General features: G+C 38.3%; 1 protein-coding gene across 3 annotated transcripts in view; it reads right to left on the bottom strand.

The window, feature by feature from the left end:
* TPK1 (thiamin pyrophosphokinase 1) overlaps nucleotides 1-18515 on the bottom strand; it is a 347881-nt gene that overhangs the window by 271887 nt on the left and 57479 nt on the right. For all 3 annotated transcript variants that reach the window (XM_057733044.1, XM_057733046.1, XM_057733045.1), the window contains one exon: nucleotides 4533-4604. In XM_057733044.1, coding sequence (XP_057589027.1) covers nucleotides 4533-4604 — 72 coding nt within the window. The remainder of the gene's footprint in view (nucleotides 1-4532; nucleotides 4605-18515) is intronic.

Raw genomic sequence — 18515 nt, 5'->3', positions numbered from 1 at the left:
GGACTGGGGGGGTCGGTGGGGACGAGTGCACCTGCACGCACCTGCCCCCCTGCTGCCTGCTAACTGGCTCTGGCTCGCACCAGGGCAAGAGGATTTCCAGGATCTGGAAAGCACCGAAGACAGACACTGACCTTCAGCAATTGCTAGGATGGCCTACAACAGCTGCCCTCAGGCTAGTCTCACAGAAACTGGGAGGAAACCACCATCAGCTAAGCACTCTGTATCCTTCTTCAAGCTTATCCTCAAGGACGGAACAAGTAATATTTACAGGTAAAAGAAACCAAGTACAAATACTAGGGAGAACATCTGTCTCTATCTGGGCACGTTAAGGAAGCCTTTGTTCACAAGAGGTGGCATCTGAGTTGGACCTTTAAGGATAACTGGAAGTTTATAAGATGAATATGTAAAACTCTATTTCAGGCACACACACACAAATAGAAAGCAGTTCTATTATATCAGTCATTAAATACATAGGAGGGATAGCAACAGAAGATGAGGCCAGAGAAAAAACTATATTAAAAATACACTCAAAAAAAAAAAAAAAAGATGGACTAGGAATGGCCTTCCAGAGTCAGCTTTACACATAACCCTAAGGTGGTTTTGAAATTTCAAGGTGATTATCAAAAAGTGTGTTTCCCTGGAAATTCCTCTAACAGACATAATGTATACAAATACATATAACAGGAATAAAACAGCTATTGATACCAAGTATATTAAAGCTACCAACCAATTCAACCAATCTACACATAAAAATTACAGGTATCCAATTTCTCTTATTTTAATGAGACTAAACACAATGGACACCACAAGTGAGGTTAAGAAGGTCCCACAGAATAGATGAACGGTATTAGAAAAGGAAAGGAAAAAGAAATCTTTTTTAATATAAATTGCTTAATTTTGGTTGAGCTTAACTTCAAATAATCAGGAGCAAGGAGGCTTACAGAGTCCTGGGTGCATAATTTATGAAGGAAAGGGTCAGTACAACAAGGTGCTTCATAGCAGATTTCTACCTCGCTTAAAACTTAAATCTGATGGCAATATTGATCACTAGCCCAAGATCAGTATAATTAGTGGAGCAAGTCACAATTTTGTTAAAAACATGCTTTATTCAGGTAACGTGCTTTTGTTTAAAGAAAGACAGAAAAGTATACAGACGTGAGCAAAATAGATGCAATTAATCAAGTGCTACAATAATTTCACAGGTGTTGAGAAGCGGGGATAGAGCAAGTTCGTTCTGAGGCCTTGTGGATTCCAGCCATAACTCAGAGCCCACAATTCTGTCCCCAGCTTTGAGCCCAATGCCTGGCACAGAAGGGCCTCAAAAGGGAGCAGTCAATTACAAACAGAACAGAAAGGGAAACAATGATGTCATAAAACCAAACACCTTGCTTATATTTCAGTTCAGGAAATGCCACATGTGCCTCCCTTTAACCTGTAAGACCTGCCTGATTTGTCAAATATTTTATGACTTAAGCCTCATCCAAAATGAACGGAGTATGTTGCCCATCCCTTGATAACGGTCTTACGGGTGGTTACTAAGGAAATGAAAGAGAAAGAAATCAAGTAAAGAAAAGTTAATTCCTTATTAGAGGAAAAAGGGGTGAGACCATAAACATGTGACATTGACATAACCTGAATCGACTCATAATCTGATTAACATGGTCACCACTGTTCTGTGGATCACATGGAAGAAGCAGCAAGAGGCTATGAACTCGTGTGAAAAATGAGGATATACTTTAAGAAGTCAAACCACTCCTAGAAACCTGATATATGATCAATCTATGTAACCTTATCCCAGGTAAATGAATGTCTGTTGGGTTTCTTATTTCTTTTCTGCTTTTCAATTTTATGTGGCTCAGAGATCTCTCCTACTATCTCTGAGGACCCTGGTAGACCTGGTGACCCCAAGATGAGAAACACTGACCCACAATAAGAAATAAGCAGAGTCGTTCAAACAGAAACATCCCTATCTCTTTCACTTACTATATATTTCAGGGTGAAAAACACATTCACTGGAAGAGAAAGCCTGACAAAAAAAGACAGAGAGAAAGAGGTTAAGAAATCTGAGGGCAATAGTCACAAAGGCCAACAATCTCTGAAAAGTTATTATCTATCTACCTACCTAACAAATACTTACTTTACGTCCCCAGGTTAAATCCAGAGTACAAAATGCTAGACAGGTAGGGCTAGATTCCAAGGCTTATGACCAAGAAAATCATTAAAACTTCATGATGTACTAAAGGGAAAACATATTCAAATACTTTCATAATTTTCCTCTCCCTTGCACCCCTCCTTTAGTCATTTAAACTGGACTTTATAACATGTCACTAAAACGTCACAGGAAGAAAACGAAAACCTTCAAAGTAGTCTTTCCCCTGAAACGAATCTCAGGAAATACCTACTCAACAGAAGCTCTGGGCATAAAAAGGTAAAATATATTGTTTTTATGAGACGATGACGACTGCTACTACTGCTGCTGTGTAGCAGCCCTCAATTCTTTCCGTGTGGGTTTAGCAGTCCAGCTGTCACCCCTTAATTTCTGCTCTTGCCAAATCTTCACATCCGCAGAAGTTACAGAAAATGTTGCACATATGAGCTCAAGAGGAACACCATGGCAGCCTCCAGCCATGACTTACCTGCTGAAATGAAATCCCAAACCACAATGCGGACTTCCCTCCCAAATCCCCAATGCTGCTTCTTTCTGGGGCTCTCTCTTTTGTGAAAATCAACAACTCAAGCTCAGAGTTTCCCTATTTCATTGTCTTTACCTGGAAGAACAGCAACACAAAGATAAACCCACAGCCTCTGTTATGAGTCACAAAAAACCCATTCCTTAGTCTTTGTTAACAGGTCTGCTCTTTATAATAGTTCATAGCTCCAGAATGTGAAGAATATCCTAGAGGCATGTATGAAAGAATTTAACATTTCAATAACCTACAGAAAAGTTATTTTGGAAATGAGAATTATCTAACCATTTCAGTACACAGGACACTTCAGATACCTTTACTTCTCCTCTGTATACTGATACATACTGACCAAGTCTTCATTTTTCTATGCACATCAAATGATTAGCTGGTGATTGTCAGGTCTGACACATTTTCAGATCAAATTTACTGCAGAAAAACTAACGAAATGAAGAACTTCAATCAGCTCAAAAATCTACATCATTTCACGCTCCATGCAAAATAAGACCATTAATCCCCCCCAAAATATGAGACTTAAGACGTGGTTTTCATTATCCAAGGTTTCCAACAGTTCCTATCAATGAATATTGTCTATTTCTAATGTTTGCAGTAAAGCACAGCTGCTAAAATTATCATAAAACCTGATATAATAAATTCAGGTAAAAAAGAAGTGCCTAATCAGTTTCCTTTGTTATTTATTAGCAATATTGACCACATTAAATTCCCTCTTTCGTTCCTTGAATTACTAAGCAATTACCTGCCAGATACAGCACTAGGCAATAGAGAGAAAGTGACAAAAAAGACCTTCTGGCCATAGGGTACCCAAATAACCACCTAATTACAAGTAAACGAGCAGTAAGTGCTATGAAAGATAAGTTAATAGTTAAGTGACTAACTTTGAGGCCAATGTTATTACAACTACAGTGTGAAATTTTAAGTTAACTAACTTAAAGATGGCTAAATTTAGAATACCAAGAGTTTTCATCGTGATCATACTGGACAAGAAAAATTCTTTTCACAAGATCATCTATAATGATTTATTCCCTCTAGTATCACAGCTACCTTTGTCCAGATGTGGGCTTATTAGCATAATAGATTTGTATCCTAAGACACACAACCTTAATGATGACAATACTAAAGAATTCTGGGCTGCTAAGAGAAGATCAGGAATATGCTTTAATGTATCATGAATCAAGTTCTTCTGCATATCTCATTTGATCCACAACTTACACTGATAACATTGCAGAAGTATCCCTTTGAAAAAATTCCTAAAGGTTTCACTAAAGAAGAGCAGAGGTTCAAAACAGCAAATGCTATTTAATATTACTTTCTTGAGTTAATTCTGTAAAAATCAAAGAATAATGTAAAAGAGTTAATAAAGCCTGTTTCTTACATGAAACCTCACAGAAGTTTAATTCTGTGAAACTATTTTATTTTTTAACTACATTCTGCAGCATCCCTAGAGATTCCAACATGTCTTCTTTTCTAAGGCTGCAAATCCAGTCACCCTGCAGATATCTAATTATTGAATGCTGGAATGAGGGAGGCTTGTGGATGCTTTTTGCTGTCACTGGTGCCAAAAATATTTACACTTGAACAAATACTTGCTCAGTATCCAGGATAAACACCCACATAGTAGATATGATCTACGACACAGTGATGCTGTACTGTAATTCTGTCCTTGGAGGTCCACTGTGGAAACCACGTGTATAAATAGGTTAACAGAAGCAATAATGGATTCTTCTAATAACTCAATAATTAAATCACCTCATTATAAATTCCACTTTTTTGTTATTAGTCCCAAGTAGAGTAAGAAAGCAAAGAAATATAAAGGCTAATTAAGGTTACCTTTGCACCAAAGATGACGAAAACATTTGTCCAATGGCTGATTCAGAATCACAAGGCAGTATTTCAAACTTCCTACGGGGAAAAAAAGTAAAATAAAGTAAACAAGTGAACTAAGTCTTTTTTTCCCCTCATTTAAGTCTGGAATCATACTCAGTCCAGATTTTCAACTTACACAGAGCTAAATTTTAATCACAGCTATATCTGAATTTTAAAAGATAGCTTAGGTTAATTGGATCTACTTTATTCAATCTGTCCTTCACATTACTACACTGCTGAGGAATTTATTAAAAAATAGTTTATCATAAAGACAATTGTGTTACGCTTCTTTTTGTAGGGGGTGTACAGCAAACATGCCCTTGATATGAATTCTCAACCTTATGATATACTGATACAAGTACCCTTCCACCTGGCTGGTTTGGTATCGTCTTGACATTGTTTGCCAAGCACTGTGGTTGGTCTAATGGGTGCATCCTTTCACATGCATTTTCATCCTCACTTATTCATATTCTCTCCATCACTCTCATTCTCTCCCTCTGCCCCCACACTACCTTGAAATCTCCAATATAAAACTTTGTTTCCACAAAATCCTACTTGCTCTTTTCACCACTCTTTCATTCCAAGTTTTTAGATGACACTCAAAAGACTAAGAAAGACAGAGAAAAGTTCCTTCTCCAGCAATCATTCCCAGCTTTTTATAATGTACTGTAAATAGTGCAAAGCAGAATGCAATCAGGCTGTTGAAAATCTGTCATTCAGCTCAGTCCAAGCACTCCATTTCATTTATGGAAAAGAAATGTTTGGTGATAAGAAAAATTAATTGTTTTTTTAAGCAATCTCAGTTTTAGAAATGGAACAAGATAAGGAAATGAAAAGGGGATGCCATCATCCACAGCAAACGTTATTAAGTGCCGATTATACACCAGGCACTGGGAGTGCAAAGAGGAATAAGATTACAGGGTATCTGCGAGATAAGACATTCAGAATAAAGACGATTTATTCCACAATGCAGTGCAACACAAGGATATGAGGAGTGCTGGGTAACAGATAAACAAGGGTGGCAGAAGTTGAAAGCCTAGAAAGTCAGTAAGGCCTGTGTCATCCTAGAAATCTTTGTGATATGCAGAATTTTGAACTTGATCTTGAAAAGAAGTAGCTGGACAGAATAAAGGAAAGGGCATTCCAGACAAGGAAAACAGTGCACAGGAAGCTGCTATCCTCTTCCAGTAGGACTGTTACCATGGAAAGTTTAGGAAGCAATGCCCAAATGATATGCGCCTAAGACATGAATACTAGCATCGCAGACTTTACACATGCTGTTTAGGATGACGGAGGAATTTCAGTCGAGGCACCCAGGAAGTATTTAAGAGTGATGTAGAAATGAGTAGAAAAGGCAAATTATGTATATCAGGGCATCATCTATACAGAGATGATAGCTGAAGGTCGAAGCGCAGAGAGAGAAAAGAACCAATGACCAAAATCATCATGTTTTGCTCACCGTTACAGAGCAGAAGGACGTCAACAAAGGAAATACAGGAGAAAAAACCAGAAAGGTGAAAGAACGAAGAGGGTATTTCCAAGCATGTGCCATCAGTAACACAGAGTGCTAAGGAGACGTCAAGGAGACCAGACAATGGGAAAAGGCCAACGAGGGTGGGAAAATGTCAAAGAAAAGTCTGAAAATTCATGGAGGCAGCCTCAGGATAGCAAAGAGAATAAGGAGTTAGAAAACTGCAAGATATGCCTGCTCTTAAAAAATAAAAACTGAACTGTGAGAAATGGGGGAAAAGGCAGCAAAGTCCATAGAAAGTCTTTCAAATATAGAAAATATTATATTGTAATTAGGAGGAAGGAAGGAAGAGAGAATGGAAATGATCCATTTATTCACTTAGCAAGTATTTACAGAGCACAAAGTAGTCCTGTTCAGGAATTAACACCACCACCCCCACCACCACCCTAAGGCTTACATACTATTGATAAAAACAGGTGTTAAGATTGAGGTACAGGATGACCTATCACAAAGACACACATAATTGGGGTAGAGGAAGAGTATGGTCGATTTATTTATAAGAAAGTAAACAAAAAGTGAAGATATGGAAGTCGAAAGGAACATTTAAAACAACTGCTGTGGGACTTCCTAGGTGGCTCAGTGGTTAAGAACCCACCTGCCAATGAAGGGGACACAGGCTCCATCCCAGCTCCAGGAAGATTCCCACATGCCCCGGAGCAACTAAGCCCATGCACCACAACTATTGAGCCCATGTGCGGCAACTACTGAAGCCTACACGCCTAGAGCCTGTGCTCTGTAACAAGAGAAGTCACTGCAATAAGAAGCCATGCACCACAATGAAGAGTAGCCCCCGCTGAGTGCAAGTGCAGAAAAGCCCATGTGCAGCAACAAAGACCCAACACAGCCAATAAATAAACAAATTTATTAAAAACAACAACTGCTGTAAGAAATGGACTACAGGAGCTGACAGTCCACATGTTTAAAAACAGGAATTCAGCTAGGGTTAACTAACAGGCATGGGACATCAGATCTGCCTATAATTCAGCGCTTTTCCCACCAATTTTTCTTTTTTTTTTTTTAGGGCAGGCCAGCTAGTTTATTCATATTGGATTTAAACCTTAGATCTCTGGCTTAACAGTAACATAGGAAACCTTTAAAGACACAATAAATCTTGCATTAAATCAGAGATGGCTTAAACTAGTCATATAACTTCTAATACTCTGGGCTGGCAACTACAGCATGACAAATTCTATACATAAAGATGTTTACCTACTAGGATCTGATATTCTTCCCTTCTCTAATCTCCTCTGGGAGTAGAAAAGGGAGTCAGTGTAAATAAGTAAGAGTGATGACAGGTGGTTTGAGGATTAGCAAGATCACTTGTCAAGAGGTAAAGGGAAGCAGGGAGGTGTCTTTGGACAGCATTAGAGTGAATGATGTGGCAGAGACCAGTGATTACCTCCAGATATGCTTTCTCCTCTTCTTTAACAACAGAATCCTGAGGGGGTTTTTTTGGTTTGGGTTTTGGTTTTTGCTTTGTTTCATTTCCTGGGTTTTGTCTTACTGGGGCACATTACTGTCCAGGTGAAAAACTCTCTCTCAGACTCCTCTGCAGCAAAATGTAGTCATAAGACTAACTTCTAGCCAAGAAGATGTACAGAGGAGCTTTATATGTTTACTTCTGGGGGAGGGGGGTTTCCTTAAAGTGGAGGGGGACTTTCCTTTCCCTTCTGCTTCTTTTCCTCCTCCATCCTGCCATCTGGAGCAAGACTGATGAATGAATGAAAGTCTAGCAGCTATCTGGGATCCTACAGACAAGGGCAACAGCCTGAAAGAGCCTGGGTCCCGGGTCCCTCATGACTCCCTGAAGCCCCCCTGTTCCCATTCCAGCACTTCAATGCCTGGCTCCAGATTTCTTTTATATGAGAAAAAACTAAACTCCTGTTTTGTTTAAGCCAATAGTATTTGGCATTCTGCTATTCTGTGGAGAGAAACTGAATTTTGATTAATGCAATGATCATGGTCCAGGCTGGGTTAAGGTAAAGATGATCTGGAGAGGAACTGGAGAAGGCAAAGAGCAGGCAAGCATCAAAACACAGTAAGGAAGACTTTAACTCATTCATTCTTTCAACAGGGATAACAGATTCACAGCCTGGCACATGGTAAGTGCTCAATATGATGTTAATGGCAAGGAGCTAATAATTTGGATAAACCAATGGTCCTTTCATCTTTGGCAAGGTCTGCACTGCTAACGGAGGCATTCAACAGTACTGTACGTATGTGTAAGTGAATGAGCCAACTGCTTTCTGTCACTGATTCTTTGATAGGTGAACTCAGTATTTTTGCGGCTCAACGAACAATCTGATGAAGGGGAAAAGCGTTATTATCCACCTTACTGCTCCTCTAAACTCATACTTTCGTAAAGGTATTACCTGCGAAAGCACTTTTGAAAAGAATGAAGCCATCTGAAAATGTATAGCACAGTTATGATTTACTAATGATGCTATCAACAATCAATTTCTATACATAACATTTATGGTAATCTGTTCCTATACATAAAGATATTTAGGTACTAGAATCTGATATTCTTTCCTTTTCTAATCTAGACTCCTCTAAAATTATAACTAAAGTCACTTTGGCACTTATTTTACACTCAGAACCCTCATGATTACTAATCCCTAGTAGGCTGCAGACAAAGTAGCACCCAGAATCACCCGCTGTTCCTAAATAGCTTATGGGAGTATCTCAACGCAGAGAGAACTCCACGTCACCCTCAGGTACTGAACCATGGGACACTGCCTGTGACTCTAAATGTGCAGGAATTTGGAAAAAGAGTCAGGACCACAGAAGTAAGGAAACTGATAGTCTTATTTCATGTATTTCTCAAGTTGTCACACTGATGCTGTCCCTGGGATGTGCAAAAAAGACTCAAGAAAAAGGCTATGAAGAGCTTCTTCCTTATGCTATAAAACTACAACTTTTTAAATAGAAGAGAGAAGAAAGAGAGACAGGAAGGACAGACGAAAGGAAGAAGGCAACGAGGAAGGAGGAAAGAAAGGAGGGAGGAAGGAAGTTGGTAAAGGTATGAATTTTGGATTTACATCAATTACCACAAATGATAAATCTACTCTTAAATATATAGAATAGTGATCTCAACTTCACTGTGAATCAGAATCAAAGATTAAACAACAACAAAAAAGCCAATCTCCTATCCTAGAGAGTCTGTCTCAATGTGTCTGCAGTAGGGCCTGTGTATCATGATTTTTTAAAAGCATTATGAGAGAGTCTAATAGGTAATCAAAATTGAGAACAACTGGTCCAGTGCCCCAAGCTAATGACACTAGAAAGCCATAATAAATAGTGACACTTTAAAATACTGTTCATTTCACCTTTATCTCACTCTTTTTAATTGCTGTTTTTTGAAAGATGTGTATTATATATATATATTATACACACCACAATGAATTATTTGTCATTTTTTTCTTTTACAAACATAATTGGTTGCTTTTTCTTTAACTGACATGGTATGAGATCAAAAAAGGATTGCAGATCACTACTGTAAATGAAAATACATTGAAATAAAACACAATTTACAAAAGAAAAACAATTTACTGAAATGCATTAGCAAGTTATCTAGGGTTTAAGGTCTGTGTTTAAAAAAAAATACTGGAACTCAGATAAAATCTATATTTGCCGAAACACATGCCAGTCATTATATATAATAGCTATTTTGTGAGAGGACCAAAGAGCATTATTATGACTCTCTCATCCCTAAATGTATTTCAGTTAAACAAGGAAAACTCTAGGGTGCTGAATTTCATTTCCATATTGCACAAACTTCTACATTTAGGAGCAGGATTTTTTTTAAGTGTGCACAGGGAAATCAAAACTGTCAATTTGTTCTTTGAGGAAATAAACTGCATGCAGACAAAGCACAACTATTAAAAAGCTCTGAACAAATATTCCATACCAAAGTCTATTAAAATAATGAAATTATCAACGGACTAAGAATTGGTAAGTCATATATAAGAAATTGCTTCAGAGAAAGTAAAAAAGAGGAGACAAACAGATGCTTCCTGAGAAATCACTCTTGCCCATCCCCCACTGAGTGACCATTCAATACACCCTGGTTACACCAGGATAATAATAAATTGTGCCCCTTCCATGGGCAAGTGTTCTGGTTTAGATGATAAGTTACATGGCTCCATCATCTTCAGCTTCTACCTTCTCTCTCTGCTTCAGTCTTCAGCAAAACTCACTTAGGTGAGATGCTGATCCTACCATCTCCTGGAAATAACTATTGCCAAGGTCACTGATGACTTCCTGTTGTAAAACTCAACAGCTAAATCCCAGTTCTCATCTCGTCCAACATAGCTCAGCAGCGTAACAGAGTAGATCACTTCTCACATCCTTCTCGAACCATATTCCTCCCTTGACTTCTCAGAAAACACCCTCTCTTGGCCTCTTCCTATCTGACAGGCCACGCCTTCTCAATCGTTTTTGCTGCTCACTCCTCATCTGCATAGAAAGCACTCAATACATATTTGCTGAGCAGCTCATCCAACTCTGACTCTATGCCCATTTACAATAAACTGACACCAGCTATTCTAACAATCAAGTGACTCCACTCAGTTTGCCTGGAGACCAATGGCTCCATACCCAATAAAATTCCTCAAAGGATGAAATAACACCCTCATCCCTCATAAAACACAATGACCCCTTCTAGGTCCTGGGGCCCTGAATAGTACTTTTAAATGAATACTATACAAAATGTTCCAGGAAGTATACCAGAAAAGACAGCAACAAAAACCAATCATCTTGCCTTAAAACAGCAAAATGGTGCTTTGACCATTACAACTCACGAAAAAAAATAAAAATTAAAAAAGGAAAGAAAATAGAGGTGGTCCGCAGAAGTTCAACTACAAAATTAAAGAGTTGGGAAATATTTTCTGTGAGAAGGGGTTAAGCCTCTTAAAATGAAATGAGTTTACATTTAGCACCTATTTAGGGAAGAAAGAGATCCTTGTAATAATATCCCATTGAGTCCTATAGACCTGGGCATATAGCTAGTTATTGTCATTCAAATTTTCAAGTTGAAAGTGTAAACAGATCCTGAATGGGTTTAAATCAACTTCCATCTAAGAACATTAGCTCCCATAATGCAGCAGGAATGGGCGTGTCCAGGTTTGGTAATCCTCATATAAAAACTATGCCACTAAAAACAAAATGCCCCAATAAATTCTCGCAGGAATCCACGAATGCTAGAAATGCATGTTAGTTCAGAAAAAGAACAGCTCGTATTTTACAACTAGTGAGCTTCTACTGTGTAAGAAGCAGGGGGAATAGGGAAGGGAGGGGAAGTCTGACAAAGTTTTGAGTCTTTCTGGACATAAAAGGAGAAGGTAACCTTGCCAAGGTGAGCCACGTTCTTGTCCCCAGTAAACATCCTCACTATAAGCCAAATGAAGGGAGCGGAGTTCTTGCACTTGGCACACTGACACTTCAAGTTGCTGACAGAGTTCAGAGCTGCTCCACCAACAATCCCTTTGCCCCGCTGACCTGGGTCACAGGAAACTGCATTCCCCATCAATCAAGAAAATCAATCACTGCCCAGCAAGCTGTAGATGTAATGTCATAACCCTAAGTACTTGCCAAGGACTAAAAATTTTAGTCCATCACACTGGTTTTGACGTGTTGACAGCTGGGCCCACAATAGTGCTCACACTTGCAAAGTCAGTTCAAAATGTTTCCTGAAAGCGGAATCCATGTACGTTCAGGACGTGCTTTTAAAATAAACAGAGGGCCTACATGTTATCCTTAGGCTCCTCCTGCAACCTCAATCCATTTCCAACCACCTCCAAAAGTGCAGAATCCCTTTCTCTGGCCAGCAACAGGAGGAGGGTCAAGGAGGTTCAAAGACCTTCAACCTGCCAGGAAATACTCCCTTCTTAATGCCCTCTCTAGACCTCCTGCTTGGATCTGCTCAGTTATGGTGAGAACCATTTGGGGGATGGGTGCACAAAGCTTAGTGGGCTACGCTTGTAACAAAACTACGAATGACAACATGGACACTTTCTGTTTTCTTTTTTGATATTCCTTAAAAAGGACTGACTTAAGAGTCACACCCATATTAATCATCAAAATAAGCCCAAATCAACCTAAACTGGGACATATTCAAACCACGGAATGATGGCCTCTGAGACCTACAGTTTGTCAGGAGACAACTGACTTTTATTTGGAGTTTCAGAGTTTACTAAACACATTCAACTGCCTTCTTAAATGGACACTAATTACACAGCACACTACCAAGGGACCAAAGGACTTCTGAATAAAACAGAAGTCTTGTTGTTTGCTCTTCTGAAAGAAGAAAATACATAGATTTAAACTCAGAAGACCTGTATACCATGAACTAATTCTGATTACACCATTATCAAGAGTCAAACCCACATGGGAGGGTATCTTCCTAAACTCAGGGCAGGTGAACATTTTTATCCCATGGGCACTGTGGGCTTTTAGAGAATTCAAGAGGAACACCTACAGTCGGCAGGTAGAGCTTTGACACCAACAAACGATGTGCAGAGTAGGTTGGAGGTAAGCACTCTGACACACAACACCTTAGTGGCATTAATCAGACCCAGGTCCAGGTAAAGTAAACAGAAAAGGTCAGGTTTCTCTACTACTCCTTTTTTGTTTTTTCTTTTTTCATAGAACAATATCTACACTAAACAGTGTGTAAGCAAGAGTATCCAAACGGTTTCGTTTTTTTTTTTAATAGAAAAAGAATGAAAACAATCAATTAGCGGTGGACTTTGCTATGTCCCACACAGTGGAACAGCTCCATCTTATTTGTTGTGGAAAAACCTCCAAGATAAAAATAAGTGGAAAAAGCAAATAAATGGATACATTACACAACCAAGTGTGTAAACATTTTTAAAGAAGATATACATGTATTTTTGCAAATCCCAAGAATATCAGAGGAAAACTGTTATAGATGTTCTGTGCTCCTAACACAACCAACTGTTGGTGGAACACAAAAACAGAAGGAGCATTACTTTTTACCTGTTAATCTTTCTTATGAAATTGGTATCCTGTGTTTATATTATTAAAAAAGAAAAAAGTAAAATAAATAAGTTTAACTGATGGAAAGAAAAGAATCCTTCCCAATGTCCCCCACCTCAAATAAGACAATGGCCAACAGTCTTTAAATACCACGTTGGAACATAACAAAGAGTCAAATAACAGAGTATTTAGATTTCACGGTAAGAATTAAAAGCAGATAATTTGTGGAACACTAATTTTCTTTCCCCCCAAAATTATCAAGTAATTTATGCTAATTAGACTAAGTGGATTTAAAAGTCTTTTACAAAGCTAGGAAAAGTGACTTACAACAGGATTCTCAGGACAGCAAAGGGAGATGAGGTTTACTCTATTTCAAAGAGCAAAATGGAGAATTTTTTCCACCACTCAAGTATGTTGTAGAGAACTCAAAATATTTGTTCTTCAAATCTTAGGGTAAGATTTTTATAAATCGCTGTTAAACTTAAGAATTTACCCATGTCTCAATTCCCAATTCTATTAGTATTTTCATAGTTCTCTCACATAGAACATTTCTCTTCATCAGTAGTTACCAGAAATGAACAAAAAAAGGTGTAACGTTAAAACCGAAACCAATTACCTTCAGAGAATGAGAATAAAAAGGGGAGAAGGAAATCATTAACTTTTTCTGCATTTGCCTTTACGTCATATAAATGCTTAAATCAAGTCTGCATTATATTTAAAAGCTTTCTTAAAAGGGGGTACAAGAGGAAATTTGTGAGCCAAGACAGCAGATTAAATCAGATTAGAAAACTGAGAACATGAGGGCCTAGACCTCAAAATGCTGTTTCTATCAGAGAAGGCAAAGCTGACCTAAGTGGGAAAGGTTGGGGAGAGGGAGGAAGCAGCACCAGCCACGTATTACTTAAAGCAATGTGCATTTTTGTTCATTTATTCACAAATTCATTTAATATTTGTTTATAGAACTTCATAAAGAATTTTATCAGCATGCACAATGCAGTTTTTCAGCCAACAGCTGGAGCCCTGAAATTAGGAACAACCTAGAATATCAAAGCAGCAGTTAATTCAATTGGGAAAACGAAGGGGCCTCCTACTTAGAAGGAAATTGAAGATAAAGATGCTATTAATTCCCCACCTCATACCACACACTGAAATTAATTCTAAAACAGAGTTATGAAATTACATCTATTTGGCATGTGTGTATATATGGCATAAGTGTTTATAGTATATATATATATATATACACACATATATATGTATATAGATATAGGTATTTGAATACAGTTCTAAAACTATAAAATACAAAAGTGAAGGAATTTATCTAAAGACTGCATGAAGAATTTTCTAGAAAAATGCACATAGCAAGAAGTCATAGCTGAAAATAATGGTTATCATTACCAGACTTGTGGTCATTTCTGAACCTCTAGCACCATGCAATGCCGGGCACACAGCAGGCGCTCAATTAATACTGATTAAATAAATCACTGACTGAAGAGAATATCCTGGTTGGGCAGGGGGTTGTGTCAGAGACTTGGTTTTAAGTTTACCATCTCAGCCACACTGAGGCTCTACTCTAGGAGGCAAATCTAGACTAGCTTATCTTTTGCAAACCCAGCAGGCACTTGCACAGTTTTCTTGTCTTTGCACATGGTTTTCCCTCTGCCTTCAATGCCCTCTAGAATAGCACAATGATTAAGAACATGTGCTTTGGAATCATACAGACCTAGTTCAAATCCCTGTTTTGTCACTTATTGGCTGTGCGACTTGCAATATTTGAGTAATTGATTTTTAACATCTGAGTCCTCCAAGTGTGGAAGATTCAATGAGACATCACACACAGCTGAGTATGGTGCCTGACACAAAGTAAATACATACTCAACAAGCACAGCTTTCTGCCCCTGGCAAGGACCTTCTTACCTTTCACAACTTAGATATTTCACTTTCTTTTTTCCAACCTCTCTCTCTTTTACCCCATTAACCATTCTCAGCTAAAAACCATAACATTTAATTCCTTCTGCTAATAATAGTTACATACTTTTCCCTGGACAACAGCTGATACACTTCAGGTACAGAAGAAAAAATAACTTACTCATCCCTTTTCTCTTCAAAATGTAGCCTAGGCCCTGGCACAATGAAGTTATGAAATAACTGTTTCTAACAAACTTTAAAAACCACTCATTGTGCTGTCTCCTGTATCATTAAAATAGTTACCGTAAAACTAACCATACATACTTGTATACAAACTTAACCATCATAATTTTAGTGTTCCAAATTTCTTCCCAATTATATTTTTAATTTTAAGTATAGTTGACTCATCATGTTATGTTAGTTTCAGGTGTACAGGAAGGTGATTCAGATTCCTTTTTGAGATTCTTTTCCATTATAGATTATAACAAGTTATCGAATGTGCTATACAGTAGGTCCTTGTTGGTTATCTATTTTATACATAGTAGTGTGTATATGTTAATCCCAAACTCCTAATTTATCCCTCCACACCACCCCCGCCACCCCAACTTTCCCCTTTGGTAACCATTGTTTGTTTTCTATGTCTGTGGCTGTATTTCCTCCCAATTAATCTGTAAGATTTTCTGGGTCTTACAGAATTGCTTCTAATGTCACCATAAACAGAAACACAATCTTAGAACTTTTTGTTTTTTTTAATGTAAGGACAAACCAGGGCAGGCTCAATATTGGTGCCCCTCACTTACTGGAGCTTATGGTCCAGGTCTAAACCAACTACAAAATGAATTCTATTTCAATGACATTGTAAAAGTAGCAGACTGAGTCCATGAAGAGAAAAGGGGTGAAAATATCATTATTTCCAACCTCATCATCAAAAAGAAGTCAACATCCAAAGAATTCAAGGCCCAGCGAAACAGTTAAGATTTAAACAGTTCATTGTTGCCAGAGGTTGAGGTGAGGCTAAACTTAGACCTTTCATCTTCGACTCCACTAGACATTAGCTCAAAGTAGGAGCTAATGTCCACAGTCCTCTATGACCTCAATATTAATACAAAACAATCAACAAGTTGTCAAAGTGCAGCATGTAAAAAGCTGGCAGAAACCTGGAGAATAACTGAACCATCACCAGGGTTTCCTATCTCCACCCAGCACATGACGAATCCTGACACATTAGCTGAATCAAGTCAAATGAAACTAATCTTCATGCGCTTACAACTAACCTTCGTGCCGAGCAATCACATGAGATTCTGAAGCAAAACAATTCATTTCTCAATATGCATCCAATGTGAGTTTTAGCTCCAAATCCTTTTGCAGGGAAACTTGTACTGTTTCTCATAAAATGTCTTGGAATTCAAAGTTTTTCAAACATGAGAGAATTTATTCAAAGTTTATTTGTAAATTAATGCCTAATATTATGAAGGCAGATTAGGTAATCTGATGGGTACCCAGATGCTCTGAGCAATCACTCCTCCATCTTCCAGCCATCTGGCATTTGATGAGTTCCCTGCTCATTCATGATTTGGGTAGATACGTACATCTACCAAAAGGCAAATGAAGGAAAGGAAACCAAACGGAAACCAGTGATTCATTTTGTTCCTCAATGGAGTTCTTAAATCTTTTTAGAAGGTATAACATGACCACATTTCACTGATTTAAAAATGAACCTCTAAAATGCAGTTAGGGACCCATTCAGAACATATTTTAGAATCAGTGGTGTCTCAGCACTGTGTCAGAGTTTGCCTTTTTCTCCCTCCTTTTTTAGTGGCATCATAAAAAATGGTGCATCTTATAATTAATGGCTACAATTAAAACCAGTATTTAAGCTACCCTTCCTATTATTTTACACCAACGTCATGAATATTTGTGAGTTGTATCAAGTGTATAAATAAATCAATTAAAGTTTATGGAATTAAGATGCCAGGACAAAAGACACTAGGGTATTAACAGAGAATGATCATACTGTTCTCTGCTTTTCTAACAGAAATGAATGTTTATATTTAAAAGCCATTATTTCCCTGTGATGGCATGAAAGAACTGATGGTATTGGGATGGTTATTCATGTTTTGTGGCCAGTGAGGAAAATAAGTCCCCAAACAGTGCAAAGAACAGATTAAACAAACCAAATCCAATGTTTTAAGCACAGTGAGATAACACAGGAGGGAAACATAAATCCCCCAGGGGGACAGGGGTGTCACAGAAGATTCACTCCAGCTGTCGTGAAGGTGAGTATGAATTCCCTGAGCAGAAGAGGTAGGGCATTCTAGGCAGAGACAATTCCAAATGCCAAAAGGGGTCAAACCCACAAAAAAGTGGTCAACGCTGTGAACAGGGAAAAGAGGTGTTAAATTAAACAAGGGGGTAGTAAGACTGGGATGGCTCTAATGCCTTCGTATCCTGTGTAAGCAAATACAAACCTAAGCCAGAGTCAACTATAAATGTACCCTCATCCGAGAAAACAGAATCTAAGAACAACCCATCACAAACACCCAACTGGGCTTTCCCAAATAAGGTAACCACTTAAGCAACACCAATCAAATATTCTCCTTACGTTGCTATTAAGGCCTTTCCCCTAGCTCCTGGCAGCTGACCACTGCTAACTACTAATCAGGGGCTGCCTGATTCGAACAAATGTCTGCTCAAATAAACTCTTGCAAATTTTAATGTGCCTCAGTTTATCTTTGAACAGAGGTAATACCAGTAGAAAAACCTAGAGAGACAGGACATGGCAGCCTCAAAGTAAAATACATTTTATTTTAGGCCATTTTAAGTTATAATGGTCACCATCTTCCCTTCCCCGATAATTTCAGCTGGAGAATCTAAAGACTCAAATAATTATTGTTTTTTTTTTTAAATCACCATTCTGATATGGCTATTATTGGCCGTATCGCTTAGAGCAATGTCAAGGTGTTCCAGATAGCTGTAAGGTTGTGAATGTCTTCTTTAGACGTGACACACTGAAGTTGAAATGAAATAGTTCTTAACATGATTTCTGTTAATCAGCTCACAACCCTCACCATTCTGATTCAGCAGGTAGGGCTCCCAAAGTTACAGAGCTCTCTAACAAGCGGAAAGGAAACTGTGAATAAGATTATGAATGAAATCTAAAGAAGACAGATGAAATCTGCTCCCAAGCATAAAAGCCAAAGAATTTATCCCATTAGCATCTGCTTAATAAGTGCCAGCACAGCAAGCTGTCATCTGAAACTTTTGGCAGTTCCTTCCTTTGAGCCCTGATGAGGCAGGAGCCAAAGCAGGGATGTGTGAGGAGATAATTAGAACTCTCCTTTCCCCAAGTACTGTCAGCCCAAAGAGAATAAGGTGCCATGATTTTATTACACAGCAAGTTCTACTGTTACATAAATTGTGTTACACAATAACTCCTTATACAACGAGCCAACACTTGCTATATGCTTATTATGTACTAAGTACTTAGATTCTCTCCCACTAGCAAAGCAGCT

Source organism: Hippopotamus amphibius, chromosome 4 (assembly GCF_030028045.1).
Source record: "Hippopotamus amphibius kiboko isolate mHipAmp2 chromosome 4, mHipAmp2.hap2, whole genome shotgun sequence".
Taxonomy (NCBI): domain Eukaryota; kingdom Metazoa; phylum Chordata; class Mammalia; order Artiodactyla; family Hippopotamidae; genus Hippopotamus; species Hippopotamus amphibius.
This window is presented reverse-complemented; position numbering and strand designations above follow the sequence as displayed.